General features: G+C 34.9%; 1 protein-coding gene across 3 annotated transcripts in view; it reads right to left on the reverse strand.

Annotated features, from left to right (window-relative positions):
• Positions 1–13,823: 13,823 nt before the first annotated feature.
• KCNT2 (potassium sodium-activated channel subfamily T member 2) overlaps positions 13,824–27,725 on the reverse strand; it is a 362,885-nt gene continuing 348,983 nt past the window's right edge. For all 3 annotated transcript variants that reach the window (XM_027613976.2, XM_027613975.2, XM_027613974.2), the window contains 2 exons: positions 23,005–23,089; positions 13,824–14,977 (listed from right to left, as the gene is read on the reverse strand). In XM_027613976.2, the coding sequence (XP_027469777.1) occupies positions 14,866–14,977; positions 23,005–23,089 (197 nt within the window). In that variant the 3' untranslated portion in view covers positions 13,824–14,865. The remainder of the gene's footprint in view (positions 14,978–23,004; positions 23,090–27,725) is intronic.

Raw genomic sequence — 27,725 nt, forward strand, 5'->3', positions numbered from 1 at the left:
GACCTAGAGTTCAGAATCATGACTTTAAAGATACTAGCTGGGCTTGAAAAAAGGGTGGAAGTTATTAGAGAAACCCTTTCTGGAGAAATAAAAGAACTAAAATCTAACCAAGTCGAAATCAAGACTATTAATGAGGTGCAATAAAAAATGGGGGCACTAACTGCTAGGATAAATGAGGCAGAAGAGAGAATCAGTGATATAGAAGACCAAATGATGGAAAATAAAGAAGCTGAGAAAAAGAGATAAACAACTACAGGATCACGAGGGCAGAATTCGAGAGATAAGCGATGCGATAAGATGAAACAACATTAGAATAATTGGGATCCCAGAAGAAGAAGAAAGAGAGAGAGAGGCAGAAGGTATATTGGAGCAAATTATAACAGAGAACTTCCCCAATGTGGGGAAGGAAACAGGCATCCAAATCCAGGAGGCACAGAGAAGCCCTCTCAAAATCAATAAAAATAGGTCAACATCCCGACATCTAATAGTAAAACTTACGAGTCTCAGAGACAAAGAGAAAATCCTGAAAGCAGCTTGGGAGAAGAGATCTGTAACCTATAATGGTAGAAACATTAGATTGGCAACAGACCTATCCACAGAGACCTGGCAGGCCAGAAAGTACTGGCAAGATATCTTCAGAGCACTAAATGAGAAAAATATGCAGCCAAGAATACTCTATCCAGCTAGGCTGTCATTGAAAATTGAAGGAGAGATAAAAAGCTTCCAGGACAAACAAAAACTAAAGGAATTTGCAAACACGAAACCAGCCCTCCAAGAAATATTGAAAGGGGTCCTCTAAGCAAAGAGAGAGCCTAAAAGCAACATAGACCATAAAGGAACACAGACAGTAACAGTCACCTTACAGGCAATACAATGGCATTAAATTCATATCTTTCAATAGTTACCCTGAATGTAAATGGGCTAAATACCCCAATCAAAAGACACAGGCTATCAGATTGGATTAAAAAACAAGACCCATCGATATGCTGTCTGCAAGAGGCTCATTTTAGACCCAAAGACACCCCCAGATTGAAAGTGAGGGGGTGGAAAACCATTTACCATGTTAATGGACACCAAAAGAAAGCTGGGGTGGCAATCCTTATATCAGAGAATTAGATTTTAAACCAAAGACTGTAATAAGAGATGAGGAAGGAAACCATATCCTACTTAAAGGGTCTATCCAACAAGAAGATCTAACAATTGTAAATATCTATGCCCCTAACATGGGAGCAGCCAATTATATAAGGCAATTAATAACAAAAGCAAAGAAACACATTGACCACAATACAGTAATAGTGGGGGACTTCAACAACCCACTGACTGAAATGGACAGATCATCTAAGCAAAAGATTAACAGGGAAATAAAGACTTTAAATGACACACTGGACCAAATGGACTTCACAGACATATTCAGAAAATTCCATCCCAAAGCAACGGAATACACATTCTTCTCTAGTGCCCATGGAACATTCTCCAGAATAGATCACATCTTAGGTCACAAATCAGGTCTCAACCGGTACCAAAAGATTGGGATCATTCCCTGCATATTTTCAGACCACAATGCTTTGAAACTAGAATTCAATCACAAGAGGAAAGTTGGAAAGAACTCAAATACATGGAGGCTAAAGAGCATCCTACTAAAGAATGAATGGGTCAACCAGGAAATTAAAGAAGAATTAAAAAAATTCATGGAAACCAATGAAAATGAAAACACAACTGTTCAAAATCTTTGGGATGCAGCAAACTCACTCCTAAGAGGAAAATATATAGCAATACAAGCCTTTCTCAAGAAACAAGAAAGGTCCCAAATACACAACCTAACCCTACACCTAAAGGAGCTACAGAAAAAACAGCAAATAAAGCCTAAACCCAGCAGGAGAAGAGAAAGAATAATGATCAGAGCAGAAATCAATGAAATAGAAACCAAAAGAACAGTAGAACAGATCAATGAAACTAGGAGCTGGTTCTTTGGAAGAATTAACAAGATTGATAAACCCCTGGCCAGACTTATCAAAAAGAAAAGAGAAAGGACCCAAATCAACAAAATCATGAATGAAAGAGGAGAGATCACAACCAACACCAAAGAAATACAAACAATTATAAGAACATATTATGAGCAACCCTATGCCAGCAAATTAGATAACCTGGAAGAAATGGATGCATTCCTAGAGATGTATCAACTACCAAAACTGAACCGGGAAGAAATAGAAAACCTGAACAGACCTATAGCCACTAAGGAAATTAAAGCAGTCATCAAAAATCTCCCAACAAACAAAAGCCCAGGGCCAGATGGCTTCCCAGGGGAGTTCTACCAAAAACTTAAAGAAGAATTAATCCCTATTCTCCTGAAACTGTTTCAAAAAATAGAAAAGGAGGGAAACCTCCAAACCCGTTTTATGAGGCCACCATTACCTTGATCCCCAAACCAGACAAAGACCCCAACAAAAAGGAGAATTACAGACCAATATCCTTCATGAACACGGGTGCAAAAATTCTCACCAAAATACTAGCCAACGGGATCCAACAGTACATTAAAAGGATTATTCACCACGACCAAGTGGGATTTATCCCTGGGCTGCAAGGTTGGTTCAACATCCGCAAATCAATCAACGTGATACAATACATTAACAAAAGAAAGAACAAGAATCATATGATCCTCTCAATAGATGCAGAAAATCATTTGACAAAGTACAGCGTCCTTTCTTGATCAAAACTCTTCAGAGTATAGGGATAGAGCATACATACCTCAATATCATAAAAGCCATCTATGAAAAAGCCACAGTGAATATCATTCTTAATGGGGAAAAACTGAAAGCTTTTCCCCTAAGGTCAGGAACGCGGCAGGGATGTCCACTACCACCACTGCTATTCAACATAGTATTAGAAGTCCTAGCCACAGCCATCAGACAACAAAAAGAAATCAAAGGCATCCAAATTGGCAAAGAAGAAGTCAAACTCTCACCCTTTGCAGATGATATGATACTTTATGTGGAAAACCCAAAAGACTCCACCCCAAAACTGCTAGAACTTATACAGGAATTCAGTAAAGTGGCAGGATATAAAATCAATGCACAGAAATCAGTGGCATTCCCATATATCAACAAGACAGAAGAGAGAGAAATTAAGGAGTCGATCCCATTTACAACTGCACCCATAACCATAAGATACCTAGGAATAAATCTAACCAAAGAGGCAAAGGATCTGTACTCAGAAATCTATAAAATACTCATGAAAGAAATGTGGAAGACACAAAGAAATGGAAAAATGTTCCATGCTCATGGATTGGAAGAACAAACATTGTGAAGATGTCAATGCTACCTAGAGCAATCTACACTTTCAATGCAATCCCCATCAAAATACCATCCACTTTTTTCAAAGAAATGGAACAAATAATCCTAAAATTTGTATGGAACCAGAAGAGACCCCGAATAGCCAGAGGAATGTTGAAAAAGAAAAGCAAAGCTGGTGGCATCACAATTCCGGACTTCCAGCTCTATTACAAAGCCGTCATCAACAAGACAGTATGGTACTGACACAAAAACAGACACACAGATCAATGGAACAGAATCGAGAGCCCAGAAATGGACCCTCAACTCTATGGTCAACTCATCTTTGACAAAGCAGGAAAGAACGTCCAATGGAAAAAAGACAGTCTCTTCAACAAATGGTGTTGGGAAAATTGGACAGCCACATGCAGAAGAAATTTCCTTACACCAAACACAAAAATAGACTCCAAATGGTTGAAAGACCTAAACGTGAGACAGTAGTCCATCAAAATCCTAAAGGAGAACACGGGCAGCAACCTCTTCGACCTCAGCCACAGCAACTTTTTCCTAGAAACATCACCAAAGGCAAGGGAAGCAAGGGCAAAAATGAGCTATTGGGATTTCATCAAGATAAAAAGCTTTTGCACAGCAAAGGAAACAGTCAACAAAACCAAAAGACAACTGACAGAATGGGAGAGATATTTGCAAATAACATATCAGATAAAGGGCTAGTATCCAAAATCTATAAGGAACTTATCAAACTCAACACCCAAAGAACAAATAATTCAATCCAGAAATGGGCAGAAGACATGAACAGACATTTTTCCAAAGAAGACATCCAAATGGTCAATAGACACATGAAAAAGTGCTCAACATCGCTCGGCATCAGGGAAATCCAAATCAAAACCTCAATGAGATACCACCTCACACCAGTCAGAATGGCTAAAGTTAACAAGTCAGGAAATGACAGAGGTTGGTGGGGATGCGGAGAAAGGTGAACCCTCCTACACTGTTGGTGGGAATGCAAGCTGGTGCAACCCCTCTGGAAAACAGTATGGAGGTTCCTCAAACAGTTGAAAATAGAGCTACCATACAATCCAGCAATTGCACTGCTGGGTGTTTACCCCAACGATACAAATGTAGGGATCCGAAGGGGTACATGCACCGCGATGTTTATAGCAGCAGTGTCCACAATAGCCAAACTGTGGAAAGAGCCAAAATGTCCATCAACAGATGAATAGATAAAGAAGAGGTGGGTATATATATACAATGGAATATTATGCAGCCATCAAAAGGAATGAGATCTTGCCATTTGCAACGACATGGATGGAACTGGCGGTGTTATGCTGAGCGAAATAAGTCAATCAGAGAAAGAGATGTATCATATGACCTCACTGATATGAGGAATTCTTAATCTCAGGAAACAAACTGAGGGTTGCTGGAGTGGTGGGGGGTGGGAGGGATGGGGTGGCTGGGTGATAGACATTGGGGGGTATGTACTATGGTGAGCGCTGTGAATTGTGCAAGACTGTTGAATCACAGATCTGTACCTCTGAAACAAATAATGCAATATATGTTAAGAAAAAAGAAAAAGAAGAAGAAGATAGCAGGAGAGGAAGAATGAAGGGGGGGAAATAGAATAGGGAGATGAACCATGAGAGACGATGGACTCTGAAGAACAAACTGAGGGTTCTAGAGGGGAGGGGGGTGGGGGGATGGGTTAGCCTGGTGATGGGTATTAAAGAGGGCATGTTCTGCATGTAGCACTGGATGTTAATCACAAACTATGAATCATGGAACACTACATCAAAAACTAATGATGTAATGTATGGTGATTAACATAACAATAAAAAATTTAAAGACAAAAAAGTATTTTAATGTGTACAAAATTTTGTGAGATGAGATTTCTTTAAAAAATGAGTTCCTAAAAGCATCAGATGAAAAATAAGACCACAATAGAAGGAAGTTAATTAAGAACCCAATGAAATTACAAATAATAATTGTAGAAAAGAGAGAAAAATAGGGACAAAATTAGAGACTAAATTAGTAACCTAGAAGAAAGTCCAAGAAAATCATTTTGAATGCAGAGGAAAATTGTAAAAAAATTAACCTTGTAAGAGAGAGAAAAAAGTAGAATACATGACAGAAAAGATGCTTACATAAGAATAATGTCATTCCTTAAAAGAAGAGAATAGAACAAATAAAAATAATAAAAATAGAACAGGTAGAAGTATTCTTTAGGTAATACAATGTTTTCTCTAAAGGAAAGGAAAGAAAATCTGCCAAATGACAGAGCATACAGTGTTTTGTTAAAAAAGAGAGAGAGAAAAGAAAAAAAAAGAAACTGACACAGAAAAATAAATACCCAGACATATGCTAACGAAGTTACTGAACTTCAAAGATAAAGGATTTTTTTTAAATATCCTAGCAGAAATATCATGTCCCTTGCAAATAAAGATTAAAAATCTTATCAAGGTGTCCCCAGGCTTCCAGATATTTTCCATCGGCACATCTAATGCCAGAATGCCATAGAGCAATTTCCACACAGTCCAGAGGAAAATAAAGAGCAATGCAAGAATGTTTATTATCAAATCCGCCAAAGCTGTCATTCAAATCTAAAGCCAATAGCAGACATTCTCATACATGTAAGAGTACCAATGAGACTCATTGAAAGATGTGGACAGAGAAGTCAAATATATATATTTAACATTTGAAAAATCAAGTGCTGATCAGAAAAACCATGGTAAAGGGATTTTACTCACTGACAATAAGGATTTACTCCCAAAATGAAATTAAACAACTTCAGGAAGATAAATGCTATAAATACTAACAAATTTCAAAATAAAAATTTAAAAGAGTAAATGGGAATATATGTATATGCATTTATTTCTATGTCTTTATTAATGAGGAATCTTCAGTCGTTATTAATGGGGATTCAAAAGCATTGAATTTGGTACATTAAGAAATGAAACCTTTTATATATTACCTAAAGTTATACTAAAGAACCAAGAGAATACTTATAAGTAATGTCATAACTAACATATAGAGGAGGTAAAGGAGAAAAAGTTTGTGTGTTGTGTCAGCTTTTGACTTCCCAAAATGTCTACCAGAAAAGCCGATGTTGATGTTTAATGAGCAAACTTATATGTCGGATTTACTATAATAAAGGGGAATTCTGGTTTGCCAGAACTAGAATAGTGTCTCAGAAGGAAAAGTTCAAGTTTTAAAGCCTGGGTTGGGTGCTATAAAGTGGTTTTGCAAGGCAGAGAACTGACTGGGATTCTGTAAAGTTCATGACATAAAACTTGCATTGTTGGGCACAGAAAGAATCTTAAAGTGAATAATGATGAATAGGCAGTTAATTATGATCATTGTTTTGTTGGCTCATAATCTTATCTTCAAGAAACAAACACTTTCTGGAGCAAGAATCTAAGAATTTTTGCCTAAGGCACAGAATGCGGGTAACATGTTTGAAAAACTGAAACATAGTGAACGAGAAGTGAGCTGAAAGGTAAAGGCGTGGGTCAGATCGTATCTTTTAGGCCTGCTAAGTTGGGTCTCTATTCTAAGACTAATAGAAGCCTCTGGATGATTTTAACTAATAATCAATTTAAATTTTTGGAGAATCTTTCTGATCATAATTTGTAAAAGAATGGGGGAGGGCCACATTTGGCACATTCTCTGGAGTAGTCCAGGTAGAGGCTACTGTCTGAGTACTCTGGTGTGAGAAACAATTGGTGAGGATGTAGGATATGAGTTAAGAGGAAGAAATAACAGAACTCAGAAATTAACTGATGGGAAGGAGTAATGAAGGAAAAGAGGAAAATCAAAGATGGGCCTCAGGCTTGCCCTTGAGCATTTGAGGATCTCTCTTTTGTACTAGTATGAAAGAGTAGCCTAGTGTTTGTATCCTGTGAGCTAATGGCAGTCTGATTGGTATAATAAACAATGGGCATATCAGCTATATGTAGTTTCAACAATTTTCAACAGATTTATTTCTGAACTTCTAAAGTCTTCACGTCGATCATTTTTCGGTTCATAACAACATACAACCGCTACATAATTTTAAGATGTCTAAATCTATAGTAATTTTCTCCTACAAAAAAATCATTCCCAATTTCATCGCTCAGCTCCCAGTATTTTCCTGCTTCTCGGAGCCTCTGACAGAGCCAGTTGGCTTGAGTACTGTCTCCATGAGCAAACTCAACACTTTTAACTCCCTTCAGCAGAGCCTTCTGTGACTTTATGCAATCCTCCCTTTGCATCAGATTGATTAAGAAGTGGACACAGATACTGCCATGTTACAATATCAGGGAGATGATGTTGGGTGACCAACCATGTTTTTAGGAGGTCAAAATACCCCACCATTCAGCTTCTTGCATGCCCCGGGGCAAGATAGCTATGTCTGTGAAAGTGGATGCAGTGAACCATAGCAGGATACAAGATGTGGCAATTACAACACAGATAAGAGTGGTCAATATCCTATACACAAAACAAATGACTTACCCTGGATCATCATCTGCATCCTACGGTTTATTCTGTGATGATATCGGAAGAGTTACAAAGAAAGAATTGTATTTTGGACTCAGATGAAAATCATCTTCTCTCTGTGATACAAAAAGATGTTAAATTACTTCACTAAGTTATGTCAAAGTTATATGAGTTTTGTAATTGCTTTGGTGGCTATTTTATATAAAGAGGTAAACAAAAGGAAAGTGTTAAGGAATATTGAAAGATGTCAGGGAAGTTTGATTCTTCTAATATTGAAAAATTGCTCTGAGACCAAATAATTATAAGGCAGGCAGAGCTTGTCAATATCTTTTAATACTGGCTATTTAAGACAAACTTTACAAATAGTACAGAAACTATTTTGAAATAGTAAGCTTTTGCTCTTACAGATTCTTAATAATACACTTTTAATGGTTTGTTACTTGCAGTACACGGGTATCAATATTTCAACAAACAAGAAAAAATGATAGCATGACCCCAAAAGGACTCAATGAAATAAAATCATTTTATTTAATGGTTATAAAGTGATTTTATCTTTTAGTACTATCTGATAAATATCACAAACATATTAGTAAATAGGTAAAAAAAGGTTTTAACAGATTTCTTGTTTTAAAAATATGTGCCCTGGAATATTTACATTTCTAAGTGATCAAAGAACCATCTTCAACCCTGCTCATTTAGACTTTTCCGTTTATAACAATGACTCAGAGGTAACTGATTACTCTTCCTCTTGCTTCAAATTGGATTGTAGCTTGTTTCCTAGTCAAGGATAAATCTTAATTTCACTAAAGTGAGAAATGAGGATTGCCCACACGAAGTTGGAGGACATTGAGTAATTCAAACCAAAGAACTTTGCTCCTTTAGTTAGAGACAATAAATCAAGCACAGCTACTTAATTATTTTTAGCAACATGTTTTCCAATGGAAATTTCAGTCATTTCATAGTCATTTCACAGCATGCTTTTTGCCAAAAACATTAAAAATCAATTAGTTTTCATTAAAAAGTGATAAGATATTCTATTTTCAAAATCAAATCATTTGTAGCTTAGTTGGTACAAAACATCGAAAACGGAAGTATTTTTCAAAATTATTACAGTTTTCTCAACTTTTTCTGTCCAAGTTTGAATTCTTAGTTAAGGTAATAACCATTTCTGTTATATTTTTATGTTACTTAAATGATCTGGAAATTTATATTTTTCCAATGAATATATATTTATAAAATCTTTAACCTAAAACTTAAGGTCATTTTCTTCATTGGGTATTATTCTAGATTAAAATGGTCTTTTCTTATATTAAGCCCTAAGATTATGGTGTTTATGCGTTACTGCAGTATAGCCAAACCTGTCCTGCCAAGTATGTATCACAAAATTCCAGTTTCCTTGTGAGATCTTATGACCAGTATAGACTAAATGTTTGTGTCTCCCTCAAATCTGCATTTTGAAATCGTACCCTCCAGGGTGATGATGTTAGGTGCCTTTGGGAGATAATCAGGGTTAGAAGTCATGAAGGTGAAGCTTCAAGAAAGGGATTAATGCCCTTAAAAGAGTTTGAGAGAGCTTGCTTCTCTCTACTCTCTGCCATGTGAGTGTACCCTAAGACAGCCACTGCAAACCAGGCAGTGGGCTCTTGCCAAACACCAAACAAATCTGCCTTGATCTTGGACTTCCCAGCCTTCAGAACCATGAGAAATAACTCTCTGTTGTTTAAAACCCCCAGTCTATTATATTTTATTAAAACAGCCCAAGCAGACTAAAACAGTAAGTGAACAGTAAGTGAACCATGTCTGATTTAGGTAGTATTTAGATAAGATTTTGGACTTTAGACTTTAGAGTTAATGCTCAAACAAGTTGAGAGTTTTAGAACTTTTGGGATGCAATAAATGTCTTTTGCATGTGAAAAAAACTGTGAATTTGGGGGATGGGACAGGAACAGAATGTTATAGACCAAATGTTTATATCCCCCCACCCTGCAAATACATATGCTGAAACCCTAGCCCCCAGTGTGATGACATTAAGAGCTGAAGTCTTTAGGAGGAAATTAAGATTTGTTGAGACCATGAGGGCAGAATTCTCATAAATAAGATTCAGGCCCTTATAAGAGTCCCAAGAAAGTTTGCTTCTCTCCACTTTCTTCCACGTGGTGATCCAAGAAGAAAGCCATTTATAAACCAGGAAGCAGGTCTTCACCAAACGTTGAATCTGCTGATGTCTCGATCTTAGACTGCCCAGCCTCCACTACTGTGAAAATGAAATGTCTGTTAAGCCACCCAGTCTATGGTATTTTTGTTCTTGCAGCCCAAATGGATTAAGACTGATAGATTGACAGATTTTTATGTGGGTTTCATTCTATGGTCTCCACTAAAATTTAGAATCCAATACATTTGATGCATAATGATATAATTTTTGACATATGGCAATTATCAGTATTAAAAAATACTTACAAGTTAAAAATGATTACTTTAGCCATTATATAATTTATTTGTGTCCTGTAAGACTAAGCACTGTATTTATAAACTGCAACTTCAGTACTTACCGCAGGTCTAGTAATAAGAACATCTCATAGCCCTGTCTTTGGTGAGCTGAGAGTTTTCAGAGAAGAAAATAAATGCTCGTGTTCCAAGACCATCTTAAACTTTCTTATTCTATACGAATATTAATAACATACAGATCAGAGAATGATGTCTGTAAATTTAGGAATGTTTCGTTTCTGAATTGTATTTAACTTACAAATGCAAAGGTATCTAGCCTGGTATCACATGAAATGAAACCTATTTTGTATATTGTAGAAACAGGGGAAATATAAATCTCTGTGTAAAACCATAAATTTCTTCAGAGTGAGACTAAATTACAGTACAATTTGTTAAAAATCTCTGCTATATTTATACTTAGGAAGACAGGTCGTTATTTTGTTTCTATTGAAACATTTTTAGATATAAATAATATAATTCTATTGTGTAGTAAGATAGAACACAGACTTTAATTATAAGCCAAATAACTATATTTTTAAGACAATTTGGTATAATATTACATTGACCCACAGTAATTAAAGCTGACATGTCCCTCCAAATAAAATAGCTTGGAGAGCAGTCTTATTAAAAAAAGAAGAAAAAAAAGCAGAGAAGAGCAAAATGATATAAAGTGGTCTAATAATCCCCAGGATGAGCATGGTCTGTCTTATTTTTTAAAATATTTTATTTATTTATTAGAGAGAGAGCACACGAGTGGGAGGAAGGGGAGAAGCAGACTCCCCGCTGAGCAGGGAGCCCGAGTGGGGGCTTGATCTCACGTGGGCCTCGATCCCAGGACTTCAGGATCGTGACCTGAGCAGAAGGCAGACGCTTAACCGACTGAGCCACCCAGGCGCCCCAAGCATGGTCTGTCTTAAAAGTTTCCCAGCAGGTGCTACTTAATTTGTTGAATGTTCCCAAAATCTGTCCTTTAAATTGCAGTCCTTGAAATTTGGTATCAACATCATCGCAGATTTAATCAGACTGAAGAACGGCTGATTTGTGCGTCGTGTCTCAGCCAGGATTCAATCTAGAGAAAGAAACCACACAGTGATTTAGACAAAGTTTAATACAGAGAATCATTAGCTGTAGCAGAGCTTTGCAGTAATGACAGATGGGTCAGTAATAAGTAAAGAGAACTGAAAATAGTATGGCAACAGCGGCCATAAGGAACGGGAGTCATTGTCAGGGCTGAGACAGAGTGCCCCACGAGGAGGCCCCGGGACTGAAGTCAAGGCTGATAGAGATGTCACAGCTGTGGCTCACAGAATTGCAGAAAGTCACTGTGGTACTGGCACTGGCAGAACCTGCTGGAGATGTGGGGAGAATCGTTCATGGGGAACGGTCTCACTGGAGGCATTCAAGGACAACAGTATCTGAGGGGGTGTTGAGGGGGGCTCCTGGCCCCTGGGGAGGTTGACTGGAGAAGGGCAGGCGCATCAGAAGTCTGTGCTGGAAGCTGCACCCGCTGCACGAGTCAGTACCTTGCACGGAGAGAGCGGGTTATTTCTGGGACGTTTTGTCCGTGCTCCTCGGTATTTCCCAATATGCAGAGTAGGCTACGTAGGAGGCAACAAAAAGCCCCAGGGAACTCACCACCGTGCTGCTCTGAAAGACCCAGTTTCCTGGTCTGTCTTCCTTCTTCTTTTCACTTTTCAGTCTTCTGATGCTTGTTTAATACTTAAGAGGAATAGGCTCCAGTTCTCTGGAGCCAAAAGTCTATCTTTGCATTTAAAATTGTATGTTATCTAGCCAGTGCTTTTCTGGTCTTTAGTGTATCTGGTCTTTAAATTAGTGTATCTGTTTCATAAAAAAAAAAATTCTCTTCTAGCACATACATTCGTTCTTTTCCACCTTCTTTTTGTTTTCTGCTTTTCCCTCCCTTCCCTTTGTTCACTTCTTCACTACCTCCATTCTCCCTGACACTTCCTCCCTCCCCTTTTCCTACCACATAGTTATTCAGAAACTATTATGTTAAGAAGTGATTCAACAAGTTTTTTATGGCTATCTTTTCCCATGAGACGACCTTCATTGTTCATGTTGGTGTTTCTTCATGTTTATATTACTTTATATAGAAGTGACAAAAGGAATTTTGCAGTTTCAAAACATAATTGGTTAAACAATTGAAATTTTGGCAAAAAGCACCAAGGGTTTTCACCATCAGAAATAATTTTTATTATTTATTTTAAGCGATTCAATGTAACTGGTAGCAAAATGGTACATAGACAATAAACAGAGCCGATTCCCATAGGATTACAAGGACTATTACTGATTTTATGTTTTATTTTTGTGTGCAAGTTAAGTATTTTAAAAAGGCAACAGTTCGTTAAAAGGCTTTTAGAAGCATTTTTTATGCTTTAAATAACAGAAAAACTAATAAACTATCATTATTATAGCAAGCTGTTATGAATTGTGTCAATTATTAAATTTGGACTAATGTTCATAATCAAAAATAATTATTGTAAAATTTATGAAACAAAACTTTTAGTTTTATAGGAAATATAGTCATGTCCTAGCTTACAGTCCTAGTCTTGACAATGGTCAAAATGCAAAAATATTAAACTTGAGATCTCGTGGGGAAATAGAATATTCATAAAATATTACATTTATTCCTAAAAATAACTATAATGGAGTAATGAAATGGCAACTCAAAGAAATATCACATTTGATTATTGATGTCAAATATAAAATAAGTTATTTAAACTCACTATTGTTCTCCATTACATATATTAGTTCAATTCTGCCTTTAGTCTGAATAATTTACAGATGAATATATAAGTTTGCCAAATATATTTCATGTGTCTACAGCATACATGCATGAATATGCATACAATCTTCGTTTTAAGGTCTGCTTCCAATTTTAAGTAACTTGCTACAAATTCTCTACTTCCCTGTCTGATTAAAGAAAGTTAATGATAGGCTCTCCCTGTTTTAGGGGACATTCTTGGTGTTTTTGTTATTCTAAAATGAGAGTAATGGAAAATACTAAAAAACAACAATAACAAATATGCATTTCATCTTCTCTAAGCCAAATTATACAATGGCTGTCAAGCTATAATTTCACATGTTAGGTTTTACATTTTTGTTTCCAGAGAATTATTTGGGGAATTTTAGGCTTTCTTTATCTATGTTTTTTTTTTTAATTCTTCTACTGACTTTCCAACCTATCTGCTTCTTTGTGAAAAGAAAGAAGAAAATTCTCTTCCTAGTCTTAAATGTCCAATTTTTTGTGAAATTAAAATTTAATGTCAAGGCCAGAAATTTTTTAAAATACAAAATTAGAGGAAAAATATCTTTTTAAATTTATCAATGTCTCTCTCATGGGAATACCTTAACACATTTCAACTACCAGGCAAACTCTGCTCTTGTGCTTTTCAGTCTATTTCTGAAGGGGGATAAAGCAATAAAATAACACCAAGGATCAATTTATATTTAATTTATAACTGTAAAATTCTTCATGATTTATATTAAATTTCAATGGCAAAAACTACCTATCTTCACTACATGTTTTTTCCTTACAGTGTTAAAACCTATGTCCTACAGATGATTTTTCAAAATTAAAACAAATTTTTTAACATACCATTGTTTTGCGTGTATTTCAATACCAAAGCATAGAGGAGAACTTTTAATGTTTTGGAATGTCCTTGTATTCCATAAAAGGTATAATTTTGCCTGCTTGAATTTTAAAGTTTCTTTCTAATGAAATATACTATATAGATTGTGAAAATATTAAAGCTCAAGAGCTTAATGAAAACCAGTTAATGTTTTAATTCTTGGCTTCAATTTAAGTCAACATATGTGTTTTTAGTATTTTCTCTGGTAGGCATTCTTTTAGGAGAATAATAAATATTTGCTTCTTAACACTTTTCTTGGCATACAATGTATGTCAGACATAAGTTAGCAAAAAGTTCAGGTACTTGATTTTTTTTGTTTGTTTTGGTTTCCTCACTGTTTTAAAACATGCTGTGAACATCTCAAATTCTAAAATGAATATGATATCATATGAAAAGGCAACGAAAAAGGTTAAAATGATTTAAAGATTTATACTCTGAAGCAAACTATGAGTCTTACACAAAAGTCAGCCACACAAGTTTGTTGGTTAATCTCTGTGTAGATGCTAGACATTTATGATGAGCTCAATTTTATAAAACGGCAAGTTTAAAGAATATAATATGACTTTAATTTTTAAGAGGAGCCACAATCTTCTATGTCCATTGTGATGCACCAAATATAGTTGGATTTTCTGTTTACTTTCATAAAACCTTAATACTTTTAAAAATTAGCTTTGTACAGTTTGGATTATTGTCAAACAAATACCCGATTTAAATTTTTGTGTTTTAATTTAGGTTTTTAAAATCATTCCATTGATGTCTTTCAGATATTAATAGGAGGAGTACCAATAAGCAACACTTTAAATTTCAAAATAATCTAGACTTCTAAGAGAATAGATTGCTTTTAATACGAGTAAACTGATATATTCTGATCGTGTTTCTTTCATGCCAGCACCACTCATTCTTCCCCTAAGATTTAGAGTGGTTTCAAGCAAGATTTTTGTAGGGAAAAAGGGTCTCTTATCTTCCTTTTATCAAAGCTGAGTTTCCTCCCGAGAGTCTTGACCCATGGCATTGCAGATGCTGTTTTTTCTACTGGGCTCACTGTTTGGAAGGTATGCCAGCGGATCTGGTCGGATTAAGTATCTAGGAAAAGAAAACAAAGCAAATAACTATCATAGTAAATAAAGGCAAAACTAATTCACACTTACACCTTAGACTGCTGCTCAAATGTATTTAGCTTTTAGGTCATCTAAACTGAGTCTATGCATACCACCGGTAGAGGATTCACTTTTTACTTGGCCTATACAATTTGGCAGGACTTGTCTTGTTTCTATACCTAAACAGATTATGATGATGTATACTGATGAATCAAGAATTCTTTTTTTTTAGTTATGGTCTGTTTCACCTCCTTCATCTTACCAAAACTTTATGTTTTACTTTACTATCCTGTTGATTTATCATCCCTCTCTTTGGCTATTTTTCTAACAAGGAGACCTAAATCTCAGCCATGATCTTTCTATTACTTCACTGCTCTTACATTCATAAATAAATCTGATCTAAATAATTTCTATACTCTTTTTAATTTAAATATTTCAGAATTCTAAAAAAGTAGTCATTTGATACATGCTCTGAACAATAATACATAGAGATAATCTTAATTTTCTAGAAATTAATCTAAAATTCAGGTTCTGCTACAGTGAGCAATTATACAAAAGAATAAATTATACAAAAGAATAAAAAGAATAAAAAATAATTCTTAATTCGTTCTACTGGTAAATGGGAAAATGTTCATCCGCCAAACTCATACATTTCAATAATGTTAGAATTTGTTTTAAGAGAGATGTTTTACTTCAGACTCTATATGACATGAGCTTCCACTTCCTGAGTTCCTCTGGAATACTGTGTTGAGAACTGGGAATACAAAAAGTCACAAACCCTAACCCCTGTCTTGCACAAGATTAGTAGAGTTTAATTTAAAAAGCAGATATAAACAAGAAAAATAAATTCCAAACATCATGGGAAGACAAAAACCAACAACAACAACAATGAGAATTAGGGAATACTTTACTGAGAAGGTTGAGTTGAGCTTCTCTAAGCTTGCTCCTGATCTCTTTAGAAAATGAGTTTGACTTCGGGAGAATGGTTAAACCAGGAAATAGTGGAACGTAAATTCAGGAAGAAAAGTAGAAAACAGCTAACGAAGGACTTTAAGTTTCAGGATAAAATAGTTTCGATTTCTGTTCCAAAGGCAGTGGAAAGCCACTGACAGTTTGCTGAGAGAGGAGGAAAGTAAATGCATGTAATGCAGCATTTGAACAAAGCCTTGTTTCAGATGCAAATGAAACTAGGAATTCATAGTTTTATAATAATTTGGGAGATAGAAAAAATGAGCAGAAAACCTAATTTAAAGGGAGAACTCTAATGAAAATTGTACTTTTTCTCTTAAAAACTAAAGGAAAATTATTCATAAAATATGTTCCTTAATGAAAATGAGAAAAGGCAATTTAAAGCACTACAGTCTATTTTCTCTGATCAAATAAAAGGTGGAATTAATGTCCCTGAATCCTTAACTGGATATTGTTGTCTATGCACACTGCTTTGTAATTACTTTAAATATCACTAGCATTGTAGATTGATGAAGAAAACTAATGTGAACATTAAGCACTTTTTATTTGATAAACTGAACATGTTCCAATTTGTAAATTAAAGATGTACAACATGTTACTTTGATATATTTATATATTTTAATATGATTGCCCTTGAAACAATATTCATATTACATCATTATAGTACGTTATTATTAACTATATTCATTATACTATGCATTAGATCTCTATCTTTATATTCTTGTTATAAGCTTGGACCCTTAAACACCATCAATCTTAATCCCCCACCTCCCAATCCCCTGGTAACCACCTATTTTTTTTATGGGTTTGACTTTTTTTTGGATTCCATATATAAGTGGTATCAGTAGTACTTGTCTTTCTCTGACACCTCACTTCCCATAATGTGTTCAAAGTCCATCTATGTTGTTGCAAATGGCAGGATATCTTCCTTACTCATGGCTGAATAATATCCACTATGTATAATACCAAATCTTTCTTATTTATTCATCCATTGATGGGCATTTGAGTTGTTTCTGTATCGATTATTGTGAATAATGCTGCAATATACATGAGTGTGCGTATGTCTCAACAAAACCCTGTTTTCATTTCCTTTGGATAATATACCCAGAAGTGGAATTGCTGGATCATGTGGCAAATTTATTTTTACTTAAAGATTTGTCAGCTTTATCTTTTCAAAAAACTAGCTTTTAATTTCATTGATTCTTTCTATTATTTTTCTAGTCTCTATTTCATTTATTTTCATTCTCAGTTTTTTCTTAAAGATTAGTTATTGGTGGGGGAGGGGCAGAGGGAGAGGGAAAGAGTCTTAAGCAGACTCCATACTGAGTGAGGAGCCCAAGATGGGGCTTGATCTCACGACCTTGAGATCATGACCTGAGCCAAAACCAAGAGTCAGTGGCTTAACCGACAGTGCCACTCAGGAACCCCTTGTTCTGACTTATTATTTCTTTCCTTCTGTTAACTTTGGGCATTGTTTGTTCTTGTTCTAGTTCCTTTAGATGTAAAGTTAGGTTGTTTATTTGAGATCTTTTTAATTTCTTAATATATGCATTTATTGCTATTACCTTTAGAACTGCTTTTGCTGCGTCCCACAAAATTTGATACTTTGTATTTTCATTTTCATTTCTTTCAAGAATGTTAAGCTGTTTAACACCAATCACCTAGTTATTTATTAGTCTTTGAATCGAATTAAAGTTGCCCCTTTATTTAAAATGAACTTTTGAAAGAAAATTTTTAGAAAACCAAAAGGTATGATATAATCTATTACCCCCAAATTCATTGATATAGCTGCAAAAGTTGCTTTCTTTATTATCACTACTAAACCTATGAGTGTAATAAAATAGTTTCTTAAGTATGTATTTATGTACTACTTGTCACAGTAGGCTTTTTTTTTCGTGATATTTATCATTGCTCCAATTATAGTAAAACTTAATTATTTCAATGGCCACAAATACAGACCATTGCAAAAAAAAAAAAAGTTTTTTTATAGCAGTCAAGCTGATGTTTTAGCTTTAAACAAATAAAAAAATAAGAGTATCCACAAGGCAGAAAATATCATGTTTATTTTACCTGTAAAATACATATTGTAACATACATATTTTATTTGTAAGTTTAAATTTGGAGGGAATTATTTCAAATTATAAACATCTATTCAATGAAAGGACATGTTTATAGATTCAAAAGGTTAATATCTTTCCATTCCATCAAAAATAATCATGGGAAATAATTATATTAGGTTCAAAAGTTTATAATTTATTATGAAATATGAAAAAGGTAAGCATAACTCCCCACTAAAGACTATGAATTGGGGTGCCTGGGTGGCTCAACTGGTGGGGGTCCAACTTTTGGTTTTGGCTCAGGTCATGATCTCATGGGTCATGGGATCAAGCCCCGTGTCAGGCTCCATGATCAGCAGGGAGTCTGCTGGAGATTCTCTCCCTCTGCCCCTCCTTCCAGATGCTCTCTCTCTCTAAAATAAATAAATAAATCTTTTTTAAAAATTACATAGTCAACATAATTATTACTACTTTGAAAAGGAGGCATAAGAAGGTTGGGATTATAGAGAGGATGGAAAATTAATAAAAATTGCCCAATTTTGTAGGTTTAAAGGAAGGAAGACATGTATAAATATGGACGCAAGAAAAACAGAGCAGTTTTGTTTTATTATAGTAATATACAAAGTGAAGTCTCCAGGATGGGCAGTTAAATGCCAATGCATCATAAATAAGATATTTTCATGTATATTAAAGTCCTCCACAAATTCAACATCACCACTGGACATAATTTTTGATAGCTGCCTTAAGAATTCAAGCAGGTGAGATCATATGATACTTGTCTTTCTCTGATTGACTTGTTTCGCTTAGCATAATACCCTCTAGTTCCATCCACGTCATCGTAAATGGCAAGCTTTTGTGTTTTTTTGATGGTTGCATAATATGATCTCACTGATATGAGGAATTCTTAATCTCAAGAAACAAACTGAGGGTTGCTGGAGTGGTGCAGGGTGGGAGGGATGGGGTGGCTGGGTGAGGGACATTGGGGAGGGTATGTGCTATGGTGAGCACTGTGAATTGTGTAAGACTGATGAATCACAGACCTGTACCTCTGAAACAAATAATACATTATATGTTAAAAAAAAGAAGATAGTAGGAAGGGAAAAATGAAGGGGGGGAAATCGTAGGGGCAGACAAACCATGAGAGACTATGGACTCTAAGAAACAGAGTTCTAGAGGGGAGGGGGTGGGGGGATGAGTTAGCCTGGTGGTTGGTATTAAGGAGTGCACATATTGCATGGAGCACTGGGTGTTACACACAAACAATGAATCATGGAACACTACATCAAAATCTAATGATGTAATGTATGGTGATTAACATAATGTAATAAAATAAAATTAAAAAAAGAAAATAATACTATGTACCATTAACACACACACACACACACACACACACACACACACGCACACACACAAGAATTCAAGCAGGTGAAATTATTATGAATCTCATTCCCTAAAGCTCTAATATTCTAACCAGAATCATCAGATGTCAATATAAAGCATTATACTAATTAGTTGTATTTGAGGTGCATTATAAATTGTTTTCACACTGATTTTGGGTTAAAGTTATTCCTGCTGAGGTTTTTTCCTATGACGTTTTTGAAACATACTTATCTTTCTACCCTAAAATCATTCTTTTTTTTTTTACTTTTGTTCATCTGGAAGATGAAAAATTAATATTTTCTACATAACTAGCTTCTCTTCAAATGTCCAGTACTGTATTTCTGTATGCTTTCTAGACATGTATCTAAACTCTAGCTCATCATCTTTTTTTTTGGATGTTCGTATCAAATTTATTCATAATAGAAAACTCATCATTTCTTTTTTCCACAGCCAAAAATTCCCCTTTTCTTCCTAGAAAACTGCCTCCTTATTCTGACTTGCTTCAGTGAACCAACATTTATTTATTTATTTGGCCATCACATAGAATTGAATTTTTTAAAAATTTTGTTAGTTACTGTACAGTGTAATACTGGTTTCTGGAGTAGAAGTACTGATTCTTTGCTTACATACAACACCCAGTGCTCATCACAACAATGCCCTCTTTAATGCCCATCACCATCTAGCCCACCCCCCACCCACCTCCCTCCATCAACCCTGTTTGTTGTCTATCATTAAAAGTCACTAATGGCTTGTTTCACTCTCTCCTTTTTTTCTTTTCCCTTCCCATATGTTCATCTGTTTTCTTTCTTAAATTCCACATATGAGTGAGACCATATGATATCTGTCTTTCTCCGGCTGACTTATTTCACTTAGCATAATACACTCTGTCTCCATCCACATCATTGCAAATGGCAAGATTTCATTCCTTTTGATGGCCGAATAATATTCCATTATATATATATATATATACCACATCTTCTTTATCTGTTCATCAGTTGATGGACATTTGGGCTCTCTCCATAGTTTGGTTATTGTTGACAATACTGCTATAAACATCGGGGTGCATGTACCCCTTTGAATCTGTATATTTTACCCTTGGGTAAATATCTAGTAGTGCAATTGCTGGAGCGTAGGGTAGTTCTACTTTCAACTTTTTGAGGAACCTCCATACTGTTCTCCAGAGTGGCTGCACCAGTTTACATTCCCACCAATAGTGCAAGAGATTTCCTTGTCTCCACATCCTTGCCCACACCTATTGTTTCTTGTGTTGTTAATTTTAGCCATTCTGACAGGTGTGAGGTGGTATCTCATTATCTTATCTTTTGTATTTGATTTGTATTTGATTTGTATTTCCCTGATGATGAGTGATTTTGAGCATCTTTTCGTGTATCTGTTAACTATTTGGATGTCTCTTTTGGAAAAGCATTACTTCATGTTTTCTGCCCATTTCTTAACTGGATTATTTGTTTTTTGGGTATTGAGTTTGGTAAGTTCTTTATAGATTTTGGAACCCTTTTTAGATATGCCATTTGCAAATATCTTCTCCCATTGCCACCTTTTAGTTTTGTTGATTGTTTCCTTCGCTGTGCAGAAGCTTTTTATCTTGATGAAGTCCCAATAAATAGTTCATTTTGCTTTTGTTTCCCTTGACTCCAGTGACATGTCTAATAAGAAGTTGCTATGGGCTGAGGTCAAAGAGGTTGCTGCCTGTGTTCTCCTCTAGGATTTTGATGGTTTCCTGTCTCACATTTAGGTCTTTCATCCATTTTGAATTTATTTTTTGTGTATGGTGTAAGAAAGTGGTCCGGTTTCATTCTTCTGCATGTTGCTGTCCAGTTTTCCCAACACCATTTGTTGAAGAGACTGTCTTTTTTTCCATTGGACATTCTTTCCTGCTTTGTCAAAGATTAGCTGACCATAGAGTTGTGGGTCCATTTCTGGTTCTCTATAGTATTGAAATCTTAAAGCCATGTTAGACTTCTTTTCCAATTCCCACACCAATGACAAGTCTTACTCTTTGCCTTCCTACGTGTATCTATGTAGAAGCCTCCCTTTACGATTCATTTCCCTAATGCTATGAGATATTCTTATCTTCCTCATACTTTCCTAACAGCAATTTAACTGGTTTCCCTATTTTCATGCCTATTTCAACTTTAACCCATCCTGCCAATAAATTCTACTGCTTCTTGCAATGCTCTTTTAAAAAATTATATATCCTTTCCATCCCAGGCAAAACCTCCCACAAAATATATAAAAGTAGCCTTCTAATGCTTGGCATATTACTAGCTTTAGTTCTAAACCACTTGCATGGATCCACCTTATACTCTGCATCACAGAATATTCTCAGTCTTCTTAGTCTCTGACTTTATTCCTGATTATAGATACAAACACATGCTGTTGACCTCACACCCACCAAAACTTTTGGATCTTTGGTATTTGTATTATGTCAGTAATGCAATCTGAAATTAGCTACCTTAGCTCAGCAGCTCTTGATCCTGCTCAGCCTCAGGACCATGGACCTCAAGGGCAAGTCCGTATTAGATATTTCTCCCCTAGGCTTACACTATTAACTGTCAAAATGCCTTTCCTAAAATCTTGCTACTTTCTTGTTCATATATCTAAGTACTTCCCATTGCCTATAAGGTTTAAACTGAGTTTAAACTCCTTATTTTGTTATCTAAAGTCCTTCCAGAGTCAGGTTTAATATACGTTTCCAATATTATGTTTAGTGAACAAGAGAGATGCTAGTAATACAAAGCTTTTCTACTCTGGTCAAACCGGACTCTGTAGTATTGCCAAATGAAGCACATTATGCAATCCCCACTTAGTACATTTTCTCTAGCCATTTCCCTGTTCTGGAATGTCCTGTGCTCTCCACCTACACAAATCTTATCTACTTTTCAAAGTCTAGTTCAAATCCTTATAACCTCTGTAATCACTGTAACTCACAATAATGTCTTCCTCTTTGAAATTAGAAAAGCACTGTTTCACTCAGTTGATGCTTAATTCATTAGTAAAAAAGTCATATTATATATTGCTATTAAATTTTTTATGTTTAAATTGTATTTTGTTAGAGTGTGAGACCTTGAAATCAGGAAAAATGTCTTATCTCTATATCACAGTTTAAAGGAAACACTAATGCAATTGTACATGCATGGCACAGAGTTTTTGATTAACCAAGTTACTACCATAGACATTTTCCTAGTAAATGTTTTCACTTATTTTACTTAGAGCTTTTGGGAACTCTAAGAGATTTAGAACTAGATAAAATGGAGTATTTCAGGTTTTCCTCTGAGCTCTTCTCTTATTATTCTGAATGTTTTCTCTTGTTTCTCCAAATATATATGAGCTCACAGAATACAGAATTCCTGCTGCTATTTCCTTCTTTTATACCTTTATAATTCTACAATGCCTTTTTTTACAGTATTACACATAGAAATACATAAAATGCATTTATTTATTGAACATAAAAATTAGACTTGGAGTTTCTAAGCATTTATGAAACAAGAAATAAGGGACTTTAATGGTAGAAACAAAAATATAAAAATAAATAAATTACTGGTTTTCAAAAAATAAATGCCTTATGTGAAATAGGAGATCAACTTACACAACATCGTTCAGCTCTAGTCTGGTATCTGGAGATGGGTTAATCAGGATGTAGGAGAGGGTACTTTGATGATCATTCATTTCATCTAGAAGATAAATAAATGCCAAGTTTGTTATTCTACTTACAGAAAATTACAGGAATTACAGTAGAGCATCTAATCTTCAAACCATACAGCTGTCAACGAGAACTTGCTATAGTTTTGCCCACAGCATGATTGTGTACATAACTTTGAGTATTTTCAAATTACTGTCATTGGAAATATCTGACAGGTACTCATTTTTTTCCCAACAAATGATAAAAATAAAGTATCTAATTCTGTTCAGAACAACTAAAGTTATATTCTGTCCTTTAAGCTATTACACTGAAAAAGTATTTTTATTAAAGAAATATCCAGACAAGATGTTTATTAATTTATTATGCCTTCTCAATTATAAAAAATAATTGTGGTTATAGATGGCCAGATATTAATATTCATATGGGAAATTCTGTGAAAAATCATCTGATGACATTCTGTTTAAAAAGCACAACAGAAATGTATCTAAAAAGCTTGAAGGCTCTAAATGTTTCACATTGTTATAGGATATACCTGATATAAGCCATCCTAATGTTTTCACAAAATACAAAGAATCCTGTAGAGCAGAATTAACTGTAAGTTTCAAGGGAGGTGTACTACTAAATTATTTGTTGTTCTTCTAAAACAATATGTATTTTTAAAATAAAAGGCTTTGTCTTTTTAATTTTTTCAGTTCACTCCGAAAACATTGTCAGTCTTCAAGTTTGGAGAGCTAACTTGATATTATATAAGACACTGAAAAATAAAACAGCTTTGAGATCTCAACTTTTTAGCTGCCAAAGCTATGATATGATGTAAATGTAAAGCCATGTGGACACATACTTCAATAACACAATCCTCCCAAGGGTGACATTTTTAAGCTGTTGAGAGTACTGTTCAAAATCCTGCTCTAGAGCCATACATAGTATCCTTCTAGCCACTTCAGTTGAAGATAAGCTTGGTTCCTAAAACAAGGTACTAAATTTTGCAGTTTGATCCAAAATCTAAGAATATACTTCATACCAATGGAGATAACATCAATACTCAAATGCATAAAGTTAAAATAAAGGTCTTTTTTAGGCCAACATAGTTGACTCTGATAATTTCCTGCCCTGGAAAATATGTACCATTTTTGTTAAATAATGTCTACCACTGTGTTCATCTAACTAGAAGCTTATCACTTGAATATGTAAAATTTAATAATATTTTCAGTTATGATAGTTTAAGTTGCCATGCAGATGTGTCCTATTTTTAAAGTCTATAAATGAAAATCCTTATCTGACAAGGAAGATAAACTGCAGTGTAATCAAACTTACCATAAGTTTGCAAGTAAAACTATTATAATCCTAAGATAATCAAATTTATATTTTAAAAAAAGGAACATATTTGGTTGCATTTCTCTAGGGTAAACACAAGGAATTGTATCCTGTCAGAGGGATAGGGTTATCAGGCCAAATAGGGAATGCCTGGTGAAATCTGAATTTCAGATAAAAACTAACAATTTTTTGGTATAAATATGTCCCAAATACTGTTTGTGACATACTTATACTAAAACATTTATATGCTGTTTATCTGATATTCAAATTTAACTGAGAATCCTGTATTTTTACTTGTACCCTGTATTTTAAACCTGTCCATTATACCTAGAGGTAAATGGCCAACTCAACCAGTTGGAGCTCAGAATTCCAATGAATATAAAATGATGAGCTTACTTCAAACAAGGTAAAATTCCCACTCAAAACATATTGTACCGGCAGGAGATGAACAAGATCCTTTTTCTATATAAAAAGCAATTTTGATTTATCTATACTTTTTGAGAAATTTTCCCCTTATGAGAATTTCCATAAGTGCTGTACAAAGGAACAGATCGATAGTACATTCTAGAGACTTAAGCAGGATACTCTAAAGTGTATCAGGTCTACTAGAAAATCTCCATCTCATTTGGCTATGTATAACTCAATTTCTTATATAAACAGCAGCATTATTGAAATTTCTCGTATAAACAGTGAACATTATTAAACAATGGCATTAGAGAAAACAATTTTAACAAATAACTTTTCAGTCAATATCAATACCCAACCTCTCTCCGTGATTATTAACATAACGTTGTACTCATTTGTCTTCTGGCATGAAGTCAAGACATATTGGGGACTTGGTTTGCCTGTTACAAGTGTAAAAACTGTGTAGATAACTGAGAACTTTACAGCAGTAGATATAACTATTGTGTTGATATTTTTTCCTGCTCAAGTAGTCTGTTTTATTTATCATTCTGAAGATTTTCATGTTTCCATGCACTCCAGAAATTGAAGGGAATGTTTTGCTAATGTGCTCAGTTCAGTGGTCCCATAAGATTTATATCAAGACATGGGTTACACAATCAGAACTCATCACTCCTGGTTTCTTTCCCCACGCTTTTCCCCCCTACCCCCACCCATCGCTGACTTCTCTTCAGTGCTAGGTTAAAAAGAAATTAAAATAAATTGCTGAGTTCAAAGTTATTCTCTCTTGGTCTTTTATGTCTGCCTTGCTGTAGAGTTAATTCTAGTCTACTTTTTCTCTGTCATGCTGCTTTGTTGGGAAGTCCTACAGTTCATTCTCCTCTTTGTGACTCTGTGGTTAAGAATTAGAAAGCAAGGTTTTAGGGGCACCTGGGTGGCTCAGTCGTTAAGCGTCTGCTTCAGCTCAGGTCATGGTCCCAGGGTCCCCTAACCCTAACCCTGCATCGGGCTCCTTGCTACCTGGGGAGCCTGCTTCTCCCTCTCCCACTCCCCCTGCTTGTGTTCCCTCTCTCGCTCTCTCCCTCTCTCTGCCAAATAAGTTAAATTAAAATAAAATAAAATATAAAAAAGAAATAGAAAGCAAGGTTTTAAAAACCTATTGTGGTCACATATCAAAACCATATTCAACGATCTAGTTTTATCAGCGCCAAGTCTGGTATTAATCTCTATTGGCCATTCCTTATATTTATTTTTTTTTTGTTATTTCTAAATTCTGGAAGGGAAACTGTGGTAAATTTCCTGCCATAATCATAATCATCATCATCATCATCATCATTGGTGGTGACAAGTCCCAGTGAATTAAATAAGGCTCTTTACCAAAACTACAACATATTTAGTGAATAAAATAAAATTGCCTGGAATATTTGGTTCATGAACCAGGACCAATATTCTATTTCCTATCAGGAAAATATGTGCTAAGAAAATCTGTTGTGAGCATATTCGATGTGTTCCTGACAACTAAACTCTGACTCTGGCAAAATAAAAATCATTATATCATTATATATTTATATTGTTTTGCTGAAATTATTTAATCATTAATATAATTATCTTAAATGAAGCTATTCTTGTGAAAAATTAAAATAAATGTACCAGAATATTGAAAACTTTAAAAGAAATTGTATAGAATCAAAATAAAAAATTTCTAGTAGTAGTTACCAAGAAACTTATTTTGCTTTATTAATTAGCATATGCAATCATTCAATCAAAATCTCCATAGAGCAAATATTCTGCTTAGAATGTTGCATGTCAATAAATCTCATTAGAAAGGAAATGGATTTCTACGCCTACTTTTCTTACAAAATATTTCCTGTTGAAGAATCTTAAGAGTACTTTTATTTTTTATTTTTATTTTTAATTTTTTTAAAGATTTTATTTATTTATTTGACAGAGAGAGAGACAGCGAGAGAGGGAACACAAGCAGGGGGAGTGTGAGAGGAGAAGCAGGCTTCCCGCTGAGCAGGGAGCCTGATGGATGATGGATGCGGGGCTTGATTCCAGGACCCTGGGATCATGACCTTAGCGGAAGGAAGATGCTTAATGACTGAGCCACTCAGGCTCCCCTTAAGAGTACTTTTAAATAAGGAGAATAAATTTGATCAGAAAGAAATTTAAATTTTATATATGATGGTGTAGATTTCACTAAATATTTCTAAAAACATATCCATTGTGTGTTATGTAATTAAAGAGACATTTTAAGTAATACAAAGGTATCAATAAGAGGCTCGGTTAAGAACAGAGATTCTGAAACCAGAGTGCCTGCGTTGAAATCCAGCTTTCCCAGTTACTCATGTTGAGGCCTTAGGCAAATTACTTAGTTTCTGTTAATCTCTTGTGCTCAGTTTTAATTTCTTGTGCTCTAAAATGGGGGGTGGGGAACAATAGTACTATCTCATAGGTTATTGTTCAAATTAAATTATAAATGAATAATAAATATAATTTAAAAGTAACAATATAAATATACAGTTCTTAGAATCAGTGCCTCATTTATATCAAGTGCTATATGAGTTTCCTATTATTATTGTAGTAGGCAAAATCAATCCATAACTTGTAAATAATAACCATATAGGTATTGCGATATGAAGGTGTTAGCATGCAAAGACAGGAAAGGAAAAGTGTTCAAAGAACATTAATGGGAAAGCTGAGATGGATGAGTTAAAACTGCAGAAAGCAGGCCCTTGTGGATGGACTAAAGTGAGCAAGGAGGAGATTAATTGGGGACAATGTTGAAAAGTCAAACTAGGAGCAGATCCTTTAGGGCTTTATAGACCTTGATCAGAAGCTCAAATTTTATTCTAAAAGCAATGGGAAGTCATGGGAGGGTTACAAGGGTGGGAGACTAAGTGGTATGATCTAATTTGATCATATTGAATATATTACCTTACTTGGCTGCT

The sequence above is a fragment of the Zalophus californianus genome, chromosome 10, assembly GCF_009762305.2.
Source record: "Zalophus californianus isolate mZalCal1 chromosome 10, mZalCal1.pri.v2, whole genome shotgun sequence".
Classification (NCBI taxonomy): domain Eukaryota; kingdom Metazoa; phylum Chordata; class Mammalia; order Carnivora; family Otariidae; genus Zalophus; species Zalophus californianus.